The sequence below is a fragment of the Cricetulus griseus genome, chromosome 4, assembly GCF_003668045.3.
Source record: "Cricetulus griseus strain 17A/GY chromosome 4, alternate assembly CriGri-PICRH-1.0, whole genome shotgun sequence".
NCBI lineage: Eukaryota > Metazoa > Chordata > Mammalia > Rodentia > Cricetidae > Cricetulus > Cricetulus griseus.
Genome location: NC_048597.1, coordinates 137954672 through 137980072, shown reverse-complemented (window position 1 = coordinate 137980072; position 25401 = coordinate 137954672). Strand labels below are relative to the sequence as shown.

The 25401-nt window shown below is 36.5% G+C and overlaps 1 protein-coding gene across 2 annotated transcripts in view; it reads right to left on the bottom strand.

Moving 5' to 3' along the window:
- Septin7 (septin 7) overlaps positions 1-25401 on the bottom strand; it is a 66208-nt gene that overhangs the window by 31417 nt on the left and 9390 nt on the right. The window contains exons 2-4 of one of the 2 annotated variants that reach the window (XM_027411701.2): positions 15363-15367; positions 14067-14169; positions 752-858 (exon numbers count right to left, since the gene is read on the bottom strand). In XM_027411701.2, coding sequence (XP_027267502.1) covers positions 752-858; positions 14067-14169; positions 15363-15367 — 215 coding nt within the window. The remainder of the gene's footprint in view (positions 1-751; positions 859-14066; positions 14170-15362; positions 15368-25401) is intronic. The other variant, XM_027411703.2, reaches the window with a different exon arrangement.

The following is a 25401-nucleotide window of genomic DNA, read 5'->3' as shown; positions in this document are numbered from 1 at the left end:
CTGTGGCTTCTCAGGGTCTTTGCAAGCCATCCGCCATGGCGGGTGGGTGAAAGACCCAAGCTAATGTTAGCTCGTTAAATTACAATAAAGCCGCATGCAGTTTGCATCAAGCTCTCGAATCCGCCTGATGATTGGGGTGACCGCAGTCGTGGCCTGGGAACCCAGATACCTGAGTTTTCCGGGGGTCTAACAATACAAGATCAGGAACTATATTTAGTAAGATCTCAGCTCACCAGCATGCATAGAAAGACTAAGAGGTGATAAATTGGACCACATATAACTTGGCAGTCTTACATAATTACTACTGCCATTTAGCTATCAACATGGTATTAACTCAATGTCAATAGTGGAAATGTTTTATATATGGCTGTCTAAAATAAGAACCAGTTAGCACATGTGGCTACAGAGCATTTGAGATGTGTATGATGCAATTGAAAAATTGCATTCTAAATTTTATTTAAGTTTATTGGTTCAACCTTAGCCATATGTGCAAAGTTGAGTATCATAACGGACAACACAACTCTAGGGTTATTACTACATAACAATGAATTTCTAGGAGGGTCATCAAAGCATTTATGGCAGGCTCTAGTCAAAATAATACTTCTGGTCACCTGTATACATGGTTTTGTTTTTAGTTTAACGAAGTCATGTTTCCCACTTTCTACTTAAAGTCAAAAGTGAATCTACCTCTAGACACCAAAAGAAGTTATACCATGGATTTCTTTCTCATCAACATAACTCTACTAATTACCTGTACAGTCTTTTTTATTCTATGAGAAGGGCCTGGATACTCTGGAGAATACAAATCTGTGAGGAACAATGAGTTGATTAATGTTGACTTTCCCAGTCCAGATTCACCTAAAAGAAATAGAAGAAAAAAATCTGTCAAACTCAGCCAATTTATACAATGAACATAATAATATTAGTACTTCACTAGTTAGTGACATTCAAAATATACTACAAAGACTCCACATTAAGGGTGGAGAGATGGTTCAGTCATTAAAGTATAGGTTCACAATCTAAAACATCAAGACTTCATATTAGAAAATTTTTTTTTGTTTTTATTTATTCTTCTTTCATATAATACATCCCAACTGCAGCTTCCCCTCAATCCATTCCTCCCTGTTTCGAGCACACCTCTCTTCCCCAGATCCACTGCTCCTCTGTTTCCCTTCAGAATAGAGCAGGCCTCAGAAAAAAATATCTTTATCCTCAGTTTCACACTGAGTGATGGCTAGGGTAATCACCTTGATTGGCTCTGGAAACAATGAGGAAACAAACTTCCAGTTTAGTTAGATTAGGTTAGCCTCTCGGCATGCTTGTGAGGGATTATTTTGATTTGGGTAACAGAGATATAAAGAAAGACCCACCTTAAAAGAATGGGGGCTAAGGGTTGATATCATGTCCTGGAATTACGTCCTGGACTAACTACATAACAAGAAGCTAGCTGAGACCAGCAATCAACCGCTCTGCTTCCTGACTGGATGAAGTGTGACCAGCTGCCTCAAGCTTCTGACAACCAGGCCTTTCCTGCTACTATGATTATGACCCCAAACAAACCCTTCTTGTCTTTTGTCAGGGTATTTATTTACCACAGTCACAGGAAAAGATGCTGACCAAATAAGATCCACACTGTCAAAGGGTTTCAAATAAATGTCAAATAATTTACCACCCATCTTTTCAAAAAGTAACATATCTAATACTATAATTGACACTTTAACAGAAAATGTGTTTTAATGACTAGAGACAGTCCCATTAAGAAAAAAATAGCTCGTTTAGATGAGACTGCTTCAGTGAAGTACTAATCTTTATTATAGACAATAATGACTAAAGATATTAAAAAATAGAAATCTGGGACTAGAAAGATAGATTAGTAGTGCTTAAGAGCATATACTACTCTTGCAAAGGAACCAAATAGGTTCCCTGCACCCATGTCAAGAAGCCTACAACTGTCTGTAAATTCAGTTCTAGGGAATTCAATGCCTCTAACCTCAATGGGCACCTGCACTTCCATGAAGAGAAGAAGCTAGGGCATGATTTCTACTGTGATCACATATTCATTTTTTATGTTTAATAATGCCAAGCATAGAATTCAGTCTTACCAAAACATAAATAGCTTTAATGTATACATTATACAATGTTAACTATACTGTAAAATATGATGATTGATAACAGTTAATGTACTTATCTCTACTAATTAGTATACAATAACAGGCATGTTTTCAAAAAATAGCATTTATATACACAGGTTGGTTCTGTTTATAATAGCTCACAAAAGATTCTTACAGCTAGCTGGGTGGTGGTGGTACATGCCTTTAATCCCAGCACTTGGGAGGCAAAGGCAGGCAGATTTTTATGAGTTCAAGGCCAGACTGATCTACAGCACTAGTTCCAGGATAGCCAGGGCTATTACACAGAGAAATCCAGTCTCGAAAAACTAAAAACAAAACACAAAGAAAAAGAAAAAGAAAAAAAAAAAAAGAAAAAGAAAAAGAAAACGAACAACAACAAAAACCTTACAGCTGTAAGATATCCAGAGAACAAACAGCAGAATGGTACAAGTTCTTCACTGATATTTACATGTTAATTTTCTAGACTCAAAAAAAAGGAGAACCTGGCCTGACAGATAATATTGTGCCTCATTGGTTTAGGACTAAAAGAGCTGGAAGAATCTGAAAGCTTTTCAATCTCTCCTAAAGGAGATGATGTCTACCAATATATTATCAGGAAGCCCTTAAACAAAGTTAAGAAGCCCAGGAACAAAGCACCCTGATTTAGTGTCTCATTACTCCATGTATCCTACAACAAAACGCCGACAACACTGAAGAAATGATGCACTAAGAAAAACAAGGAGGCGGCTGTAGAATATGCTTAACTTTTGGCTAAGGGAATGAAGGAAGCCAGGATCACACTGCCAAGAGATATAGACTGTCCTTGCTGAGAGCTTCTAATTCTGAGTCTGACTCCAGTCAAAAATAAGTCTTTAACAGTAACAAATAGTCAGACCTTGAAAAAAAAGAAAAACTGAAATAAAAACATACATTTTCTCATCAAAATTAAATAAAACTGAGGCTGTGGAGACAGCTCAGTGGGTAAAGCGCTTTGCAATGAAAACATGACCAGAGTTTGATCCCCAGTACCCATGTAAAAGCAGGATGTGACACTCGAAAAGCAGAGACATGAGGGTCCCTGGGGACTCACCAGACAATCATCAGTAAGTCTAGGTTCAGTGAGACCCTGTCTAAAAAACAAGGAGGCAAAGTGAATGAGGAAGACTTCTGGTGTCAAGTCTGGCCCACATGCATGCTCACATGAGCACACATACAAACGCATAAAATAAACCGAAAAATTCACACATTTAGAAATTCATATACATACTCTCATGTAATCAAAGGATCAATGATGGGGAAAGTCCATCATTGTGTATATGTTTGTCTTATTGGTTGATAGACAAAGCACTGTTGGCCAAAAGGAAAGCAAGATAGGTGGGGCTAGGATAGGAGTTGAGGAGGACTCTGGGAAATGAAGTAGAGACCGAGGTCACCATGTGATCACTGGCAAGAGAGGATGCATACGGCTGGTGTCCTTGATAAGTCCTTATAAAATATATAGATTAGAAGTTATGGTTGATAATGAGCTAGCATATAGAAATCCTAGTCATTGGCCAGCAGCATTGTAAATAATATTAATTTCTGTGTGTCTATTTGGGTGCCCATGTGGAGGCGGGGCTCAGGCAGCTGGCAGAAAAAGTTATCCTTACATATCAAAGAGGAAAAGACAACAGGAACTAAAGTACATACAAAGAAAAATGGCACTAAGAAAGGCAATGCAAGGGAATTGTCAGTTTTAAATGCTTACATAAGAATGATGATCTGATTCAAAAAACTACCTTTCAGTTTAATGGATCTAGAAAAGAGTAAATTAAACACAAAACAAATAATGGCTATGGCAGACCCCAAAACATAACAAACTAACAAAAAACAGAAAAAGAAAAATGAACAAAATAAAGTGAGCTGTACAAATGGGCCTTCAAAATTAACAAGTCATCAACTACACTGAGAATAAAAGAGAAAAATTCAAATTAATGAAATTAGAAATAAAAAATTGCTATTATTATTATTCCTAATTTTACAGTAAGAAAAAGGCTAACAGACTACTATGAATATGCCAACAAATTGGATAACACAATAGACAAGAATCTCTGAAACATGTTATGTCCTATAAAATCTGAGCCATGAAGAAGAAACAGTTAATACATTTACATCTTGGAAGAAAACTGAAGAACTAACCAAACTTTCCACCAAAGAAAAGCCCTGGGCTAACAGCCTCACAAATGAACTCTACCCAGCAATTAAAGAAAACCAATTCTCTTCAAACTCTTCTCAGAAATCAAGAGGAAGAAAATCGGCTGGCACCATCTTTATACCAAGCCCAGACAAACATTAAGCTAGGCATAGTTGAAGCCTGTAATCTCAGCACTCTAGAGAAAGTAGGAAGATCAAGAGCTAGAGGCTAGCCTCAGTTACAGACACATATGGACTAGGAGATAATGTTATATGAGATAGTTACAAACAAGCAAAGAACAAAAAGGTGTGGGGGAGGGGACTCAAGATCAACACCCCTGGTGACTAAGAATGCAGAACTCCTGAAGAAAATTAGCAAAATGATTCATACAACACCACATTAGAAGAATTATATGCCACTATTAAGCTGAATTTATACCTTGAATTCAAAGATTCATCATAATCAAACAGTAGAATTAAGAATAAGAAACATAAATCTCAATAGATACCAAAAAAGTAACAAAATTCACAATCCCTTCTTGAAAAACACTAAACAAGTACCTTAACAAAATGAGAGCCATATATGTCAAACTCACTGCTAATACACTCTATTACAAAGTCAAAATCTGTTCCTCTAAGACCATTTAGCCAGAGATGTTCACTCTTGCCATATATAGAGAGAATAATAGGAAGTCCAAGTCAAGAAATTAGATAAGAAAAGGACAAAAGGGGAATAACATAGAAAATTTGCTTGTTTCAGGTGGCATGATTTTTATATTTAGAAAACTCTAAGGTCTACACCAACCCCACCCCCAAAAAAGAAGTGTTTCCAAACACTAATAACAAACTTTACAGGAAAGAAACCAAAGGGAAGTGGGAAAAGAAACTCACTGAATTAGCCACCCAAAAATATTAACAATAAACCAGGCGTTGGTAGCACACCTTTAATCCCAGTGCTTAGGCACTCGGAGACAGAAGCAGGCAGATCTCAGAGTTTGAGGTCAACCTGGTCTACATAGTGAGTTCCTTCACTCAGGAATATGAAAGAGATCCACATGAACTATCAAATAAAAGAAATGGAAGACAACACAATTTAAAAAAAAAAAAAGCCCATGTTTATGAACTGAAATAAAAATCAGCATTGGTAAATGGCCACATTACTCAAGAGATCAGAATTCCAAAGACATTTGTGACTGATGCAGAAGAATGTTCAAATCCACAGGGAACCACAAAAAGACTCTTGGATATCAGGGCTATAGAGATGACTCAGTGGTTAAGTGCACCTGTTGCTTTTACAGAGGATCCAGTATCCCCATGGTGGCTCACAGCCATTCACAACTCCAGTTCCAAGGGATCCAACACCCTCTTCTAGCCTCTATGGACACTAGGCACAGACATGGCACACACATAAACATGCACGTAACACACACACACACACACACACACACACACACACACACACTTACAAATCTAAAAAGAGAAAAATATTCTGGGTATCAAAGAGTAATAAAAATAAAGGCATTAAACTGCCCAATTTCAGAATATATTAGAGATATTATAATGAGAACAGCAATTGTAATGATATAAAACCAGACACACAGACTAAATGAATAGAAGAGAAAGCTCAGAGCATGTTTATGATATATTTAAACTTATGGTTTTCAACATGGAACATAAATGGGAAAAAAAACACAGTGGATTAAGAACAGCTTTCTTCAATAAACAGTATTAAGACAACTGAATATTCAAAAGCAAAATTAAGAGATTACAAAAATCATTTCAAATGAATTAAAGAATCAAAAATAAGACGTGAAACTATAAAATCATAAGGAAGAAACATAGGGCAAAGCTCAACGAAATAGATCTCAGCAATTACTGGCTTCTAGTTTAGGGTTTAAGAGGGCCTTTGATGTGACCCAAAAAAGCATGGATAAACAACTGGGGGAGGGAGGATAAACAGGACTACAGGATTATACCAAACTAAAATCCTTCTACATAGCTTGGGGGAGGGGTGACCAAAATAGGACAAAATATCTGGAAACTATAACAGAAGTTACTATGCAGAGTAGGAGAGGGGCTCTCACCACTCAACAACAAAATAACAACAACAAACATTTAAAATTGGGCAAGAGTCATAAGACATTTCTCAAAGAAGAACACACAAGGCAGGCCGACACTTGTACTCCTAGCAATTGGGAAGCATGTGCAGAATGAATAACTTCATGGCCAGCTTAAACTACATAGAGTTCCAAGCCATCCTTGGTTACATAGTGGAGCCCTGTCTTACAACAACAGACTTACAAATGGCCACAATATGTGAAAAGTGTTTGGTGTGATGGTTAATCTTAGTTTTCAATTTGTTCTGGATTTGGAGTCACAGAAGAGATAAAACACTCACACACATACAAGATCTTCTTGACCAGGCTATTTGAAGTTGGAAGACACATTATAAATGTGGATGGTACTTTCCTGTGGTAGCCAGATAAAAGGACAAGAGAAAATGTTTTGTCTTAGGCTTCACTGCCTTCATATTTCATTGGTGAGTTTGTTTACCCTGTTGAAAGATCATCTACCCTACTACTGCTGCAGCTGCTGCTACTTCTGTATTTCTTCACTGATAAACAGAACCCAACATCTTTGGGGCTTCCAACACAGCGTGAAGACTAGTAGTTTTCCAGTAATCATCCAGACCTTCAACATTTCAATCTTATAAACTGAGCAGATGGCAGGTTCTCAGTTTCTCTGATGTGGAGAAAGCCACTGTTAGGCTACCTAGACCACACTATCTTACACACACACACACACACACACACACACACACACACACACTGAAATTAGTTCTATTTCACTAGAGAACCCTGACTAACACACTCAGTCTCACTAACCAACGAGGAAACACAAATTAAAAGCACATCCTATTACAATGCCAAAAGCATAAGAGGTATAACAAGTGCTGGGCAGTAACTGGAAGAAGGAAACCCTTCTGCACTGATAGGAATATAAATTAGTACAGGCATTGTAGAAACTGTAGAAACAATAAGGAACCCCTTAAAACTTATAAATAAGGGATTGGAGAAATGGTCCAATGATAAACTATTTGACAAGCAATCACGAAGACTCAAGCTGGGACACTCAACAGACCAAGCAGAAAAGCTAGGTATAGGCACTGGTGAGCCCAGAGCCCCGGAGACAGAGACAGAGATCCTTGGAAAAAGTTTAAGACCTTCAGGTTCAGCAAGAGCACAGTAGACAGTGACAGAAGACAATGGTTGTCAACTTCTGGCCTTCACATGCACATGCACCCAAGTGAGCAAAAAAATCACACATTCAAGGACACCATCACACACATATACAGATACAAAAAAGAAAATTAAAATGACTACAAACCTAACAACCCAACTAATAGTTACGTAACCAAACAAATGAAACCTGTACATCAGAAGAGGTATCTGTACCTTCATGATTATTGCAGCATTATTCACAACAGCCAATCAGTGGATATTTAAAGAAACTGGCACACACAAAATCGAACAATATTCAGCCTTAAATGAGAAGTAAATCCTGTCATTTGTGACAACATGCACACACCTGAAGGACAGGTACATTCTATTTTAATACTCTTAAAACTGCAAATGTATGGAACTGGATAATATTACAATGTATGAGGAAGATCAGAAATGTGGAATATGAACATAAAAGGGAAAGTATTAATGTAAACACACAAAAAATAAATGAAACATTCAAGTTTTTTTTTTTTAACCCCTATTTTGTTTTTGTTTTTTGTTTTCTCTGTGTAGCCCTGGCTATTCTGGAACTCATTCTGTAAACTAGGCTAGCCTTGAGCTCAGAGATCTCTGCCTTCCAAGTGCTGGGATCAAAGACATGCAACTACGCCCAGCATTTTAATTTTATCCTTTTCTTTCCCATTAATTCCTAATTGAGTTAACAGATGACATTGTGCTCAAAGTTATAGCAACAATGTATTCAATTATATGTTTATGTATACATCTTATGGTCATATGTATGTGGATATATGCTTATACACAGGTGAAACAGATTACTGTAACAGAACAGAGAACTCAGAAATACTAAGAAATTCAGAGTCAGCCAATCTTACGCAGAGGAATAAAAGCATACTTAGAGTAAAAAAGTCATTTCTACAAATGGTTCTAACACAACTGCATGCATCATATTTTACTGTTCCTAATCCACTAAAAAGTGAATGTCCACATGTTCACACCTTTTATTAAAGAAGAGACAACAACTCTAAATAGACCATAGTCCTATCTAAAAATGCAAAACTATAAAATTCCTGGTAGATAACATAAGAGTAAACCTAGATGACCCTATATAGCAATGACTTCTTAGAACATTAAGCTTGAGTTCATGAAAAGGAATCACTGATAAACTAGACTTTGTTAAAAATCATATACTTCACAGAATGGATACGCAGACAGAATCCATCCTTCTGCTGCATACAAGGAACACATCTCAACTTCAAAGACAGATGGTACCTCAGAATAAAGGGTAGGGAAAGACTTTCCAAAAAAATGGACTCAAGAAACAAGCTAGTGTAGCAATCCTAATATCTAACAAATTAGACTTTCAAACTAAACTCAATCAGAAGAGATGAAGAAGGGCATTTCATACTTATCACAGGAAAAGTCCATCAAGATGAACTCTCAATCCTGAACATCTATGCCCCAAATACAAAGGCACCCATATTCGTAAAAGAAACATTACTAAAGCTCAAATCACACATAAAACCTCACACACTTATAGTTGGAGACTTCAACACTCAGCTCTCACCACTAGATAGGACCACCAGACAGAAACTTAACAAAGAAACAAAAAAATTAACAAATGTTATGACCCAATTGTGTTTAACAGGTATCTACAAAACATTCCATCCAATCACAAAATATATCTTCTTCTTAGCGTCACATGGAACCCTCTCTAAAACTGACCACATACTAGGCAATGTAGCAAACCTACACAGATACAAAAAAAAAAAAAAAAAAAAAAAAGGAATAACCCCCTGTATCATATCAGACCACCAAGCTTTAAAATTAGAATTCAACAACAACACAAATCACAGAAACCCTACAAACTCATGGAAATTGAATAATGCACAACTGCACCATTCCTGGGTCAAGGAAGAAATGAAATAATCAAACTGAGGGCTGAAATCAATAAAGTAGAAACTAGAAAAACACTACAAAGACTCAATGAAACAAAGAGTTGGTTCTTCAAGAAAGTCAACAAGATAGACAAACATTTATCCAAACTAACCAAAAGGCAGAGAGAGAGCATGCTAATTAACAAAATCAGAAATAAAAAGAGGGATATAACAACAGACACTGAGGAAATCCAGAGAACTTTGAAAACCTGTACTCCACAAAATTGGAAAATTTAAAGGAAATAGACAATTTTCTGGATAGATATCACTTACCAAAATTAAATCAAGAACAGATAAGTAATTTAAACAGACCTCTAATGAAATAGAAGCAGTCATCAAAAGTCTACCAACCAAAAAAAGCCCAGGGCCAGATGGTTTCAGTGCAGCATTCCACCAGAAATTCAAATAAGAGCTAATACCAGTACTCCTCAAATTGTTCCACACAATAGCAGCAGAAGGGACATTGCCAAGCTCTTTTTATGAGGCTACTTGGTACCCAAGCCACACAAAGACACAACGAAAAAAGAGAATTACAGACCAATATCCCTCATGAAAATTGATGCAAAACTATTCAACAATAGTGATTCGAATCAAAAAACACATCAGAGAAATAAGCCACCATGATCAAGTTGGCTTTATCCCAGGAATGCAGGGATGGTTCAACATATGAAAATCCATATAATCAATGTAATCCACCATATAAACAAACTGAAAAAGAAAAACCACATGATCATCTCAGTAGATGCTGAAGAAGCCTTTGACAAAATCCAGCATCCCTTCATGATAAAGGTCTTGGAGAGATCAGGAATAACAGAAACACATCTAAACATGATAAAAGCAATATACAGCAAACCAACAGCCAACATCAAACTAAATAGAGAAACTCAACACAGAGAGTAGGTACAAATGCTGTTTGGGCAATGACTAGGATTTCTTACCTGCTAGTTCAGTCTTAAGTATCAACCATAAAGACTTATCGTATCGGACACCAGCTGCAGGCATCTTCTCTTGCCAGCATCACATGGTGACTCCAGAGCAGAGAGCAGGAGGAAGAGCAAGAGAATGACTTCCTTCTTGTCCTAGCTTATATAGTAGTCTGCCTGCTATGTCTCTTTCTGCCTGTATCACAAACTTTCTTTTAATACATTTCCCAAAATCCTCCTTGACTCCTAGTCCCACCTATCTTGTTGGCTCCTTTAAGAGTGGCTTCCTGACTCAACATAAGCAGCAAAAACAACCGCATGGCTCTTAGCCATGCTGTTTAGCAGATAAAAGACGTGTAGGTCAGAAAAAGATAAGTATTTATGTGTCTCCCTACAATTTACAGTAAAGACAGATTCAGATGAAGAAAACCTCTAAAGGGTTTACAGTGTGTTTAAAAATATACGTAGGCAGGCTGGAGAGATGGCTTAGAGATTATAAGCACTGACTGCTCTTCCAGAGGTCCTAAGTTCAATTCCCAGCAACCACATGGTGGCTCACAGTCATCTATAATGAGATCTGGCATGTAGGCAGAACAGTGTATATGCAATAAATAAATAAGTTAAAAATATACACAGGCTTAGGAGAGAAAAGAAAAAGAATAAAATAGTAAAAAAAGAGTAAAAAGAAAAAGCACATAAAGATGGAAACTACACAGAAGAGTCTGGATACTATATATTATTCTCTTGTCTTTGAATTGTTTGATTGCTGAGGAAAGAGCAACCAATGCAAAAAGACATTTTATTATAAATAATGCTGAATTAATCCAAATTATATATTTTGAAAATGCTTGACTTCAAAATATAAGTCTAAGGTTACTTTGGAAAAGAGGCTTTATTTTTGTTTCCACTTGGATTCCTTACAGACTAATATGGTTTGATCAATTGAGCAAGATTCCCTAAAAGAATGGCCCAGGTTATCCAACATCCAAAAACTGGGACGATGCAGCCTTACAGACAATTACAGCCAGGATTTGGCCAGGTTTCTGTGTTTTCTCATGATCCCCCTGATAATGACAGCAACCCCAAACAGGAAGCAGTTTTGAGAGAATGACGCCCAAATTCCCAAATATTGTTTGTAAATGTTTGTTTTCCTTTAAATGGGGTTGGTTATAAATGATTAATGATCACACCCAATCTCTTTCTAAAGGAAAAAAAGGGAATATGATATAGAAATGAATACTTTGCATTGGTATGCATTGTGACTGATAAATTTAAGGTCAATTTTGTTATATGCATATTTCTCCTCTTGTTTAGGTATTCTGTTTATACAGCTCATTTAAAAATGTAATATATAGTAAAACACAGATTATATATAGTCACCTATAATAGTCAAAAGTTACAGTTATGTTAGGTTTTCTAGATATACAGAGATATATCTGAGATGGACAGTCTTCAAATTTTTCAAAGACCTACAGAATATTGGCATTTAAAATGGTTTAGGGTTTTTCATGACAGTGAGATACAACCGCTCCTGGCAATTATTTCAGAGAGGAAGATGAGCATCGAAGAAACTCATTATGCAGTTTGCCTTTGACATGGCAAGACTAGCCATTTGGGCAAGAAACTGCTCTTGCCTGGACTGTTTGACTGATACTATATAAACTGGACCCACAGGAAAGTGACTGCTGAAACAAGACGGGATAGTCCTGCAGGGTTCCTGCTTCATGGAAAAAGTCTGCCAGACATTCTGCAGGACACAGAGAAAAATGACTAACAAACTGCCAATACAGGTGGACAGTTTAAGATTCCCTGCTTCACTGAGAAGTCTGCCAACCACACTGTGGCCTGTGGGCTGAAGATGGATGCTCCAACATTACAGAGGAACTTTGGGTACTGACCAGGCAGGAAGATGTCTCTGTCAATTCTAGAGTTTACATATTATCCTTTTGTGGTCTTTGATGGAGTTGAAGATAGATAGCTATGGTTTTGGTTTCATTAGTTATGATAAAAGATAAGCTACATATAAGACTTAAAACTCACAAAGATGGGATAAATGATAGAATATTTTAAGTATTGCTAAATGTTAATGGACTAAATATTATAACTATAGTTCTTACTTGAAAATTGTTTTGTTATATATAATTTTACTATGTTAAAGTTAAAACCCTTCTTTTTATTTAGGCAGAAAAGAGGAGATGATGGGCGTTGTCCTTCTGTAGATATGTTTCTCTTATTGGTTGAATAAAACACTGTGGCCAATAGAGACAGGGAAATAGCACTGTCTAGGAAATGAGAATTCTGGGAAACATAGGCAGACGCAGTCACCATGTAGCCTGACAAAGGAGTAGCTGGTCCAGACCCTTCTCCAGTAAACCAAGAACACGTAGAAATAACATGGATTTATAGAAATGGGTGAATAATTAAGACACAGCTAGCCCATAAGAAGTCCTAGTCATCGCCCAAAAGTTTTATAACCAATACAGCATCTGTGTGTTTATTTGGGGTTGAAGTGGTTGTGGGACCAGGCTGGCAGGATGGAAACTTTCATCAACAATCCTGCTTTCATCATCATCTTTATTGCTGTTGTCTGAAACAGGGTTTCTCTATAGCTTTGGAGGCTGTCCTGGAACTCACTCAGTAGACCAGCTGGCCTCAAACTCACAGAGATCTGCCTGTCTCTGCCTTCCTAGTGCTGGGATTAAAGCACCATCAACCACCTGGTGCTTTCATCTTCTTAAAACAAGTAATAGAAAAAAATATAACAAAGTTCCTTTACACAAGAGTTTACTAAAGCATAATGTCAGCCTGTAGCCAGTAAAAATAGCCACTTAAGAATAAGACTGTCATTATCTAGGTTGTAAAAAAAAAGTATGGACTGTTTCTTTATATATAATGATGACATTAACCAACCTATATACAACATAACCCTTAACAGTATCTACAAATGAATTATACAGCAGAGCAAAGTGTTCACAGACTAAATTAGAAAACAAGAGGGCAGGGCTGAAGAGAATGGCCTGGCAGTTAAGATCACTAGTTGCTCTTCCAGAGGTCCCAAATTCAATTCCAGCAACCACATGGTGGCTTACAACCACCCAATAATGAGATCTGATGCCCACTCCCGGCATGCAGGTGCACATGCAAAGCACTCATATATAAAATATAAATAAATGAATGAATAGAAACAAGAAGAATCATATTTCCCTGAAATACAACACAAAATAAGTTTGATTCTAAAGGTAATCATTTGAATTATTACCTTTTATCCTACCTTGTTTTTGAAAATTCAAATCACATACTTGTTTAACTTAAATGTTCACATGACACAACTTAACTGAAGGTTATTACCCAGAGAACAAACATTCTGCAATAATAAGTAGCTATTTGATACTTTTTCCTTTCTTAACATCAGTTGGAGAGAATCTTTGTGTTGTTGTTCTCCTCTACCATAACCACCCATCATTTCTCCATTTTTAGTTTCTACCAAAGGAGTTGGGGATAAAGGAAGGAGAAAAAGGAGATACAAATCCTATTATGCAACTAAGCTAAATTGTTAAATGTTTCCACATAAGATAAAACACAATACACATTCACTAAAGTTATATGTGATATTATTTCTTAAATCCATCCAAAGTTGATTAATAAGGACCAAAACTCCAGATTAGTAAGAAATTATCTTACCTACTACCATAAGTGTGAATTCAAATCCTCGTTTCACGGATTTTCTGTACACTTGATTTGGAAGGTTGGCAAATCCCACATAACCCTCAAGATTCTTCGGTTGCTGAGGAAGGTAAAAAGAACAAGTCAACAAACACTTCAAATTCCCTCATTCCTTTTAAATTATTTTTAATTATACAAATTATTTTTGAAAAATTATACAAACTATTACTCATAGCAAGTCAAATACTTTATATTGTCACCAATTAATAACATTAACTGCAAAATGTACAGAATAACTTAAACATGAATTGAAAATAAAATAATTATAAAACCCAAGAACAAAGAATTAATGAAACCTGTTTCAGAGCAAAGATTTTATTTGACAGTAAGTTATTAAGTAACAAGGAACTGACTGACTAGAGCAACAAAATAACAAGTTCCAACTATGAAAAAAAATAAAATCCCCTATGTGTACACTAAGAACCTTTCTTCATACTAATTTCAGACTTACAAGTTTCTTGAAATTGATTTTGACTCATGAAATAAAAATTTGTGCTTAAACAATTTTTTTCTGTAAATCTTGAAATTTTCAAAGTCAATGTTAATACGCATGTGTCTTTCAAGCTGTAATCCCAGGTCCATTTCAAGGTTATCCATGACCCTGCTGCCGCCCATCTTCAAGGAATGAAATGTATTCAGGATTTAAAGTAAATCACAATTAATGTCAGCTATATGTGGTTTGGATTCTTTGATGACCTGAACAATCATTTCATGAGCAATTTTTAAAAATTTAATTCTAAATCGGTAAGTCTGATTCTTAATTGACCCACTGGTGAAAAATACTGTTTACAGTTATATTATCTGAGTGAATAGATTTACTGCTCAATTTAGAAATACTTTCAAGAGGCACATACATCTTCTAAATTTATGACACATTTAAATTCTAATGGTAAAACAACTTGTGATATAAAAGCATTACTCCAGCACATCTGGGTTTAAACAGTCTACACTCTTCACTTGGTATCACATTTACAGCTAAACCACAACTTTCATCTTTTCCACTAAAATTAATTCTTAAGCCAAATGTTGGTAAGCCAAGCTAGCCATTTAAACTAAAACCTTATTTTGAACATAATTAGCAGACTGATAGGAATCCAGTATTTTAAAAGCAAGTATCTGAAAGCTTATTATGAGTATAGCTGAAGCTATGTTTTAAGTTACACGTTTCCTTAAAGGTCATATTTCATCCAATTACAAGTTAAATTTAACTTCGACTATAAATAAGGTTTTGTATGAATTATGCAGTGTACTCACAGCTACTTTGTAATGGAAACATTTCCATCATTCCAGTGTTTCAGATTCCAATAGAACAAATTCACAGAAGACAGTAAGTGAGGAATTCCACAAATTGTAGTGGCACATTTCAGTTCAAGCAGGAGTAGCAGATCCATGGCAACAGAGCAAAATACAGAAAAAATTAAAGTTACTTACATGTAACTCAACAACTTAAAAGTAAATAAAACAAAATAAATTGAAGACAGACTCTTTCCTATGAATGCCAAAGTAATCTCATATTTTCGGTAGCTTTTAAAGACCTCCTATCTTTTAATAAAGGCCAATTAGTATACTGTGCACCTTAAGTCTTAGAGGAAAGGCTGCAAAAGAAGTACACATATGAAGTTTTGGAAATGTGTACTATGAATTTCATACAACTTTTGTGTTGTCAGTCAACAGCCCAGCTTAAACAAACACAAACATTTTAGTTAAAATCTTTTCACACAACTCTGCATTTCAAATTCTGTGAACTCAGACTTAAAAGACATGTAGATTACAACAACAACAAAAAAAAATGAAATGCCATAACAAATGGGAAAATTAGATAAACTGTAGGCTGTGAAAACTAAAAACACAACTTAACACAAAGAACACAAAGAAGAAAACACAATAGTAGGATAAACTCCCTGGGAAAGATACAAGTTTACACCTATGCAACCTACTTCAAACAATTTGAGGCAGTTAAGGTATTCTTGTAGTTTATATTTAAAGTAACTAATTTAACAAGTGAAAGCAAATTTCAAAAACTGTCACACACACACACACACACACACACACACACACACACACACACACACACAAGCACACACTGCATGTGGAGAACTGAAAAATCTTCAGCAACTACACTTTTCTTTTGCCACTTCAAGGAACCTACCAGACAAAAAGGCATAACACCTAAGAGTGTCATATTGTCTTTTTCTCAACAGTCTGGTTCATAATAAGTATTGTTTTAGGGTTGAATTAAGAAAGGCAGGAAGCATCCCAGGCAAGAGGAAGGACCATAAACTAGAAAAAAAATCAGGTACTTTGAAGAACAAGAGAAGATATGTGATCTTTAACAAAGGAAAGAGACAAAAGGATAGGTAGGAAATGAGGTCAGACAGGCAGGGAGGGGCCAGATCATGTGGGACTCAGCCAAAGAAAGAAGTCTGAATATTATTTTAGACATGGAGGGAAACCACTGGAGGATTTTGTACAAGCAAGTGACCTGATTAGCATTTTAAAGATAGCTTTCACTGTTAAGTGAAGTGGCTTAATAACTAAAAAGACCACTGCAATAATCCCAGAAAAAAAAATAGATTAAATTAAGCTACTAGGAAGCAATGAGAGATTTTAAGGATTAGAAATATGTTTTTGAAGGTAGAGTTGGTGGAATATTGCTAATGAATTGGACACCAGTGAGAGAAAAAGAAACCAAGGATAATTATTGGCTTTGACTTGAACAACTTGATGGTCAGTGGCAATTATGAAAACAATGTACAATGGAGAAGGAAGACTGAGTAGTGAGAGCCAAAATCAACAATAGTTTTAAGCATGTTAGTTTGAACTGCCTACTGCATTCACGAAGAGGTGTCCAGTAGACAATTTTAAGCATATGACTAAAGAAATTCCAGGGTTGGCTGGTGCTGAAAATAAGTTGTCCGAACATTGATATTAGGAAGGAATTGGAGTCCCCAAAAGAAACTATAAGTAATAAAAAAGAAGAGGATCCAGGGCAAAGCCCTGACAAAGTTGAGAAAGATCTGCCAGGAAGATGGGAAGAAAACCAAGATGACTGCAAGGAAGGTTAGTCTTTCAACTGTGTTGTACCCAATGAAAGAAAATATGCCCATAAAATTTGGAAATAATTTTACTGCTACCTTTTAACAAGGCCAGATTTAGTAACACATCGAGGAAGTGATTAGGGTGATTTAAAGTATACCATTCTATGCACATACTTTAATTTAAATTTAAATTATTTAGAACACTTAACTTATTGGTTCCCATGTGACTAGTTTCTGAGAGACAGATTTTTTCTACAGTCCTAACAAAATATGAATATACAACTGATAACCTCCAAAAATGCAAATGATCATACGTTCAAAACAGATTTCTTAAGAAAAAATTTTGTTCAAAGATAAATGACAAAGCAGTTTGGCTACTGCTGCCAAACAAATTTTCTCAGAATTTGCATGCAAGCATCCCAGATAATAAAACCTAATGTCTTGGGCACCTGGCTCCAGCACAGAAAACCTGGCCCAAAATACAGTTTAAAGGATAGACTAACAGTATAACACTATATGTTAAAATAATTAAGGGAGATAACTTTTTATCTTATAAAAATCTTTCCTTACCCTGAACTTTAAAAACAATCTACAGTTTTGGTTTTTTCGAGACAGGGTCCTGGCCTCGAACTCACAGAGATCCGACTGCCTCTGCCTCCTAAGTGCTAGGATTACAGGTGTGTGCCACCACTGACCAGCACAATCTACAGTTGTTGTAGGTTGCTCTCTCATTCCTGATATTCTGTTGCACATTTTAGGCTAGTGATTGGATTTATTTTTATTCTCATTCCTATGTATCTATGTGTGTCTGTGTGTACATGTCACATGCACATGCATGCCCACAGAAGCCAAAAGAGGACTTAATATCCCCTGGAATTGAAGTTACAGGTGGTTGTAAATAGAGCAGTGTGAGAAATATATAGAATCCTCTGAAAAAGCAGTAAAGTGCTGTGAACCACTGCGCACTCTTCCAGCCACAACTTGCATTAAATTTCTACTGGATGGTATCCTGACTATATACCAAAGTGCTAAGCCAGTGGATTTCTAAAATTAACCAGTAGGAGGAGTGTTTAGTCTTGAATTTCTGATTCCCGTTTGAGCAACTAAATGAGCAGTTGTCACGTACTAATACAAGTAGTATTAATACTATTACTAATATTAATACAAATTAGTAAATTCAGAAATCATTTGAATTCAATGTACCGACTAGACTTTAAAGAAGACAGATGTTCTATAGTAGGTAATAAGTGACTTCAAGGATAGATTCAACAACTTAGTGAGACACCTTCCCCCCCTTGTCTCCAAATAAAAAGGAGGCTGAATAAGATGTAAGCAGTGAAAAGTCTAGTATGCACAAGGCCCTGGCCCTGGTTCAATCCAGAGAAATGCCAAAAGAACAAAAACAACCCCCCCCCCAATAAAACCAAACAAACAAAAATTTTAAGGATCAGAGAGGACAGGACAGTAAAGCAATCTGTTCATCTAAGGCTGAAGACACAAAACTTTGAATGTGAACTTGATCATGTGATTTCTTTTCTAACAGCAACCTAAATGAGCATAAGATAACAAATTTAGAATTTACATGAAATTATTATTCTCTGAAAAAGACATACTAAAGGACAAGGCTCAAGAGAGCTGGCACATAGAGCTGAATTAACAGACCACAAATGGAGAAATGAGGAAACTATAAGGGGCAATCTTTTGAAGATTTAACAAAGCACTAAAAGGCAGAGGTAGGTGGATCTCTAAGTTTGAGGTCAGCTTGGTCTACAAAGCAAGTTCCAGGATGGGCTCCAAAGCTACACAGAGAAACCCTGTGTCGGGGGTGGGGTGGGGGGTGGGGGGGGTTAACAAAAGGAACACAAGTTCGGGCCACTAAAATGATAGCGGAGGTTAATGACGTGCACAGTGGTAATGTGTGTGCTCAGCATATAGGATGTCTTCAGTTTTCCACTACACTTATGTTGTACAATTGACTTTGTTCTCAGAAGGCAGAGGCAAGAGGAATCATAAGCTAGGAGCCAGAACTATCTACAAAGCAAGTCCCAGGATTATATAAAGAGAACTTGCCTCAAAAAAAAGGGGGGGGGTGCCTCTATAAATCTGCTAAGTAAATACACAGTAAACTCTTAACTCCCATAAATTCCTGGTAGAAATGTTCTAATTGGAAAAGTTTTGTAATAACATAAAAAAGTAAATATGTGTGTTCACAAGTACATGTATTTGAGTCAGACCAAAGAAATGAAACCATTAGCCATCATCATTACGGCATTTTTTTTTTAAAGTTAATTAACAGCCAGCCAGCTAGACAGCTCTGTGGATAAAGAAAGGTGCTTTCTGCCAAGCATGGAGGCATGAACTCTGTAGCACAAATAATAAAAACCCAAAGATAGATATTGGAGTTCAATCTGAAGATCAGAGAAGCAAACCAGCCAAGTCACTAGAGAGTTCTTACCTCTCTCTACCAAGGCTCAGATCAAAGGATGGTGATTCTGTCCTCAGCGTGACTGCAGACTACAATGCTCTCCACCAAATCTCAGACTGTACTCAGAGACTGCACTGAGCTCCTGCCTTATGTTCTCTCTAGTGCTGGGATGAAAGGCGTGAGCTCTGTTTCTCTTCAAACTGATTCACTCTCATGTAGCCCAGGGTGGCCTTGAACTCACCAAGATCCGTCTGCTTGTTTCCCTAGTGCTGGGATTAAAAGTGTGGCCACCACTGCCTGTGCTTTATTGCTAACTAGTGGCTTAGGTGTATGGGTAACTAATGGCTTATTGTGTGTGTGGCTAACTAGTGGCTTAGCTCTGCATTCTGATCTTCAGGAAAGATTTATTTATTAGATCATAAACAAAATTCCACCACAGAGCTCTGTCCCCAAAACCCACATAGTGGAAAGAAAACCAATTTCTGCAAACTGTCCTCTGGCCTCCACAATTATACCCATACCCACAATAAATACATACAGAAAAATTAAAAATCTGAAAGAAAACCAGTGCTGTTTGGTAGCTGGGCTTGGTGACAATTCTTTTTTCTACTATCTCCCAAACTATAAGCAACGAATCAGAAACATCTCCGCTTTTAAAAATGCACAATGAAAGAAAATGAAGCCATGTACATCAAAAGCCAACATGGGTTCACCTTTTAATAGGTAAATCAGACATTGTTTTTATTTTGACAAACTCATTACACTACCAAGGGAGGTTAACCAACACAAGGAAAGTAGAGAAATAAAGTTATCATATAGGCAGGCAGTGATGACACATGCCTTTAATCCCAGCATGGGGAGGCAGAGGCAGGAGGATCTCTGTGATTTCAAGGCCAGCCTGGTCTACAGAGTGAATTTGAGGATAGCCAAGGGTACAACAGAGAAACCCTATCTCAAACGACCAAAAAAAAAAAAAAAAAAAGCTTTATTAATAAAGTGAGACAAATAAACAGCTGCTTAGTTGTACATCAACTTCAGCAGAATTATACATCACAAGGACCTGACATGACCTCAAGTCATAACATTATTTCATAACTTAGGTACACATGTCAAGCCTCCAAGTGACAAAAGTAAAGAAAGCTAAAAATTACTTTCTATGCCTCTTCAGACTCCAAAGTAAGATTTAATATGGAAGTGTGTAGAACCAAATCATGTGCCTTTTCCCTAATCCCAAATCCAAAGGACAAAAATTTTAATGAAGGCCATAACTACAGCAGAACTTCAGAAATGAGAGATGAGGGACACACTTGATGTATTCTGTAAGTTCTAATTTAAGAAAAAAAAATGAATAGGCAAACTACAGCAGCCCAAGAAGATGAAAGTATCTTAGTTGACAAGACACATCAATAAGAAAAGAAAGTTGCCCTAAAAGGTTCACTTTAATATTCATTAGCATACTTATCTAGAATATAGCACCAAGAAAGGCTACATAAGAAAATAAAGTTCAGCAGGAAGTAGCAACAACAGTTCAAGGGATCTGGTTCTTTGTCCCATAGTGTTAAAGGAAATGGAAAACAAACTACCAAAAACTCAGAAAAGCCTGAGGGCTGCTTCCAGAGGATTACATAATATTAAAAAAGAAATCACCCTCTGTGCTCAAGAAGCAAATGAAAACCTCTAGCATTCACCTATGTAACAGTAGGAGCATAACTTTCTCAGAAAATAGTGAGATTCTAATACAGGATAGGTGAGCCACTCCATCCACCAAAAATATATGCAAGCCACATAAGATTTTAAATTTTCTGTAGCCACATTAAAGGCAAAAGGAAACATGTAAAATTAATTATAACAATGTATTTCACCAATGCAATATGTTCAAAAACATTTGATTCCACACACAATCAATATAAAATTAGCAAGATATTTTATATAGAAATCTGTGCTTCCATACCATATTAACCTCAACTACAGTGTTCAATGATCAAATGTTACTACCATATTGGATATTTCAGGGTTAAACAACCACCTTCACCTAGTGAAGACTGCAGAACCAGCTGCTTCCATGATGACACTAAATGATTTATCTTCCAGTCCTGAGACCTCATAAAAATATCAGAATAATAAGATTATCAAGGCTGGGCGTTGGTGGTGCACACCTTTAATCCCAGCACTCGGGAGGCAGAGGCAGGAGGATCTCTGTGAATTCGGGGCCAGCCTGGTCTCCAAAGCAAGTGCCAGGATAGGCTCCAAAGCTACACAGAGAAACCCTGTCTCGAAAAACCAAACAAACAAACAAACAAAAAAGATTATCAAATACATGTCCCAAAAATTTTAGGGATTCACGTTATCCCAATTTAACCAGTCATTATTATGTCTTCTGTTCACACAGAATATGAGCACTCTGTATTTTACTATAGTATTATGAACAGGACAATTTTGTAAGTGAATGAATTCTTTCTGTAATTTTTTTTAATGCTTCCCTAATGCATTCCCATGAAAAAACAAAACATCTGATTTTTGGAGGGAGAACTAGCATACAAATGTAGTTACTGGGAAGTGCTTTAATTTTTTACATAAAATTATTAGTTGAATTCGTAGGGAACCATAAAGACTTCTATAAAATCATAAGCTAACTCTACAACTAAAGATTTGAAAAGCCTACTTTGTTAAGCTATTGAAGCAACCTAACTAACTTAATACCTCAAAACAGCAAATCCTAGCATTTCGGTCTATGGCCCTTTTTCCCTTTTTCCCTTTTTTAATTTTTAGCTTTGGAGGCTATAGGATTCCTAGGAAGTGTTTGATGAAAACATACACCTAGCCCCTGCCTAGAAATAGACAATTAAAATCCTAGCAATAGAGCCCAAAATATAGTATTTAACTATAATCCTAGAAACCTATATTATAAGCAATAGAAAGATATTAAAGTTCCACAATCTGTAAATTATTTTATTAAGGTGAAGCTTAAGTACAATACACTTAACACAGATTTGTTAGGAAGAAATTGAAACAGTAAAATCAGTGAAGAAGCTACAGAAATGAAGTTGCTTGGCTTATCTTAGTTAGATTCTAATTTGTTAAACAACTCTCCGGGAATCAACTAGACTTAGAAAACCCACCCTTCAATCAAACAAGCAATAAAACCCACCTAAAAAATGTTCAACACAGATTAAGATACTGTTAATTGAGCTAGTGTGGTGGTACACTCCTGAAATCCCAGCATTAAGCTGTGGGGCATGATCAGTACTTCAAGTTAGCCTCTGCTATGTAGTATGTTTAAGGAGAACATGAGTTACATGACTCCCTATTTAAAAAATTATCAAATGCCAAACAAGGGTTCAACTGACATTTCTTTTAATCCTGGCCAGTACTAATAGAGTAGATGATCATTTCATGCCATATTCGCAAATATGTGTTATTATTTCTATGTTAGCCAAATATTTAACTTTCCTAACTAGAGAGCCTATACCCCTTTAGCAAATCTAAAGTTATATCAAAATTTAAAGAAAGAGGCTATTACTATTCAGTCAGCTTCTGAGCAGTTTACCACACTGCTATAACACAAACTGAAGTAACTTTTGTTGTTTGTGGTTCTAGTTGCCAGCAAAGTTATTGTAATTAACTTTTTGCCTCATGTTATGGTGATACTTTGTTTACGGTCTAACAAATAAAGCTTGCCTGAAGATCAGAGTGCAAAGCTAGCCACACTAGTTAGCCATAGACGCCAGGTAGTGGTGGTACACAACCTTAATCCCAGTACTCAGAAGACAGAGGCAGAAAGATCTGTTAGTTCAAGGCCAACCTGAGGTACCTGAAATCAATCCAGCCTAAAAGAGAACCAGCTCACACAAAGGTGATCTCAGCACTTGGGGTCCCCCACCTTTAATCCCAGCACTAGAGAGGAATATAAGGCAGGAAGAGAGAGGAGCTTGGAGCAGTCTGAGGTTTGGTGGAGACAGATGCAGTCTGAGGACAGAATCACCCTTTTGGTCTGAGTATTGGTATAGGTGAGAACTCTCTAGAGGCTGGCCACTTTGCTTCTCTGATCTTCAAGCAAGCTTTATTTGTTAAAGCATAAACAAAAAAATATCACCACTTTTCCCTTTTTGGTCCAAAATTTAAAAAGAAGGCTCTAAAGTGCTACATCACGGAATAAGCAATCATCTCCTTGAAGTAAAGCCTTAATTACTCTGTATTTAACCAACTATTGATTTCTAACAACAACAAAAAAAAAACCCTAGATAAGGTTGACTAGTTTCTATATGCTTTCACTAATTCTATCCACTTATGCCAAGTTTTCATTTCTCCAAACTCTCAGCATCTTCAGTCAACAGCCTAAATGGGTTTGGTAGCTCTTCTGTTTGTACACTATTTTGTACATCCAAAGAACAAGAATTATTCCTATTTAAATTTATGTTCCTTTCACCCAGTACCTCACCTTTATAGGATATAACTGAGAACCAAACATATAAATCTAGTTCAATGCTTTAACAGGCATAGAATAAACCTTAAATTGGATTTGAGGTCTGTGTCTACACAGGCAAAACCACATCTGGTGTTATAAACATGGTCAAAACATGGCTAGGGAAGATCTAGGCCCTAGGGGAGAACCTATTGATGTGGTTTTTCTAAAGTCATTGTTATCAAACTACCTTTTAAATACTTATGTTTATATAATTCACACTGTTCCCACTCTTGGTCAAAGAAGCTTCTTACTAGAGTAGGTAGTGGTTAATGCAGACAGTCACCCACTCGTTACTGTTCAAAGGGCTGATAATAAGTGACTTTATGCTCAGCTGTAAATGGGACAACTGCTAAGGCTCAAGGAACACCTCCCCAATTGTGTGGAGAGGATGTAAGAGCTGTAGGATGGGGAATATGTGAAATGATGTCCTTAAGACATGGCATGACAACTGTTCACACAAACTCACAACAAGTGTGGTTACCTGCACAAGACCAAGCAAGCTGGAATTAAAGGGGAGGGGCTCCTGAGAGCATTCCCCTAAATGAAGAACTGTTAGCAGCTAATGACTGACTGCTGGAGGAGGGAGTCACTTGGAGGAAGGAGCACTAGTAGGTTTCCCCATATGCCAGTGGGGAACCCCACAGCAGTGTACACATGGGCAGTAACTGGGTTCAATGGATTAAAAGATGGTAGATAGACTGATGACAGTCATAAATAAGAAACTATTTAAGAAATAAGGAATTATTCAAGAAATAAGCCAGAAAATAAGAACAAAAGGTAGGTAGATATATCCACAAAGTAGAAAATATAAAAAGCTACATAGTTTTAAAATTCATATTTTATTATTTAATAACCCATGCTACATATAATTTGTAGCACAAAACTAAATATACCAGACAGTAGTTTTTTAAAGTCTAGGGTATTCTACTAAAGGCAGGGGAATAATCATATATAATAAAGAGCTCCTCCCAATAACATAAAAAATGTAAATTACAAGCCTAAAGTACTAATAAACACCCCCAAGAATAACTGAGGAAGGGGGAGAGGCTTGCTATACATTCTCATTTAAATGTTATATATAATTTAAAATTCTGAAGCTATGCAATGTCCAGAAACAGGAAAACAGCTAAGCAATTTTAACACCAGAATACCATACACATATTTAAAATAGACTAATAATAGCTTAATAGACCAGAAGACTACATTTAATGAATACCTTACTTTCATATAAAGCATTTACAAAACACTTTCACACATATTGCTTCATAACCTAGGAAGATTCTCAGCCCTAGATGTTCATCAGAATCACAATTTAAAATACAAATTTCTGGACTCTTTCACATAGTGAATAATGAACCTCCAGCA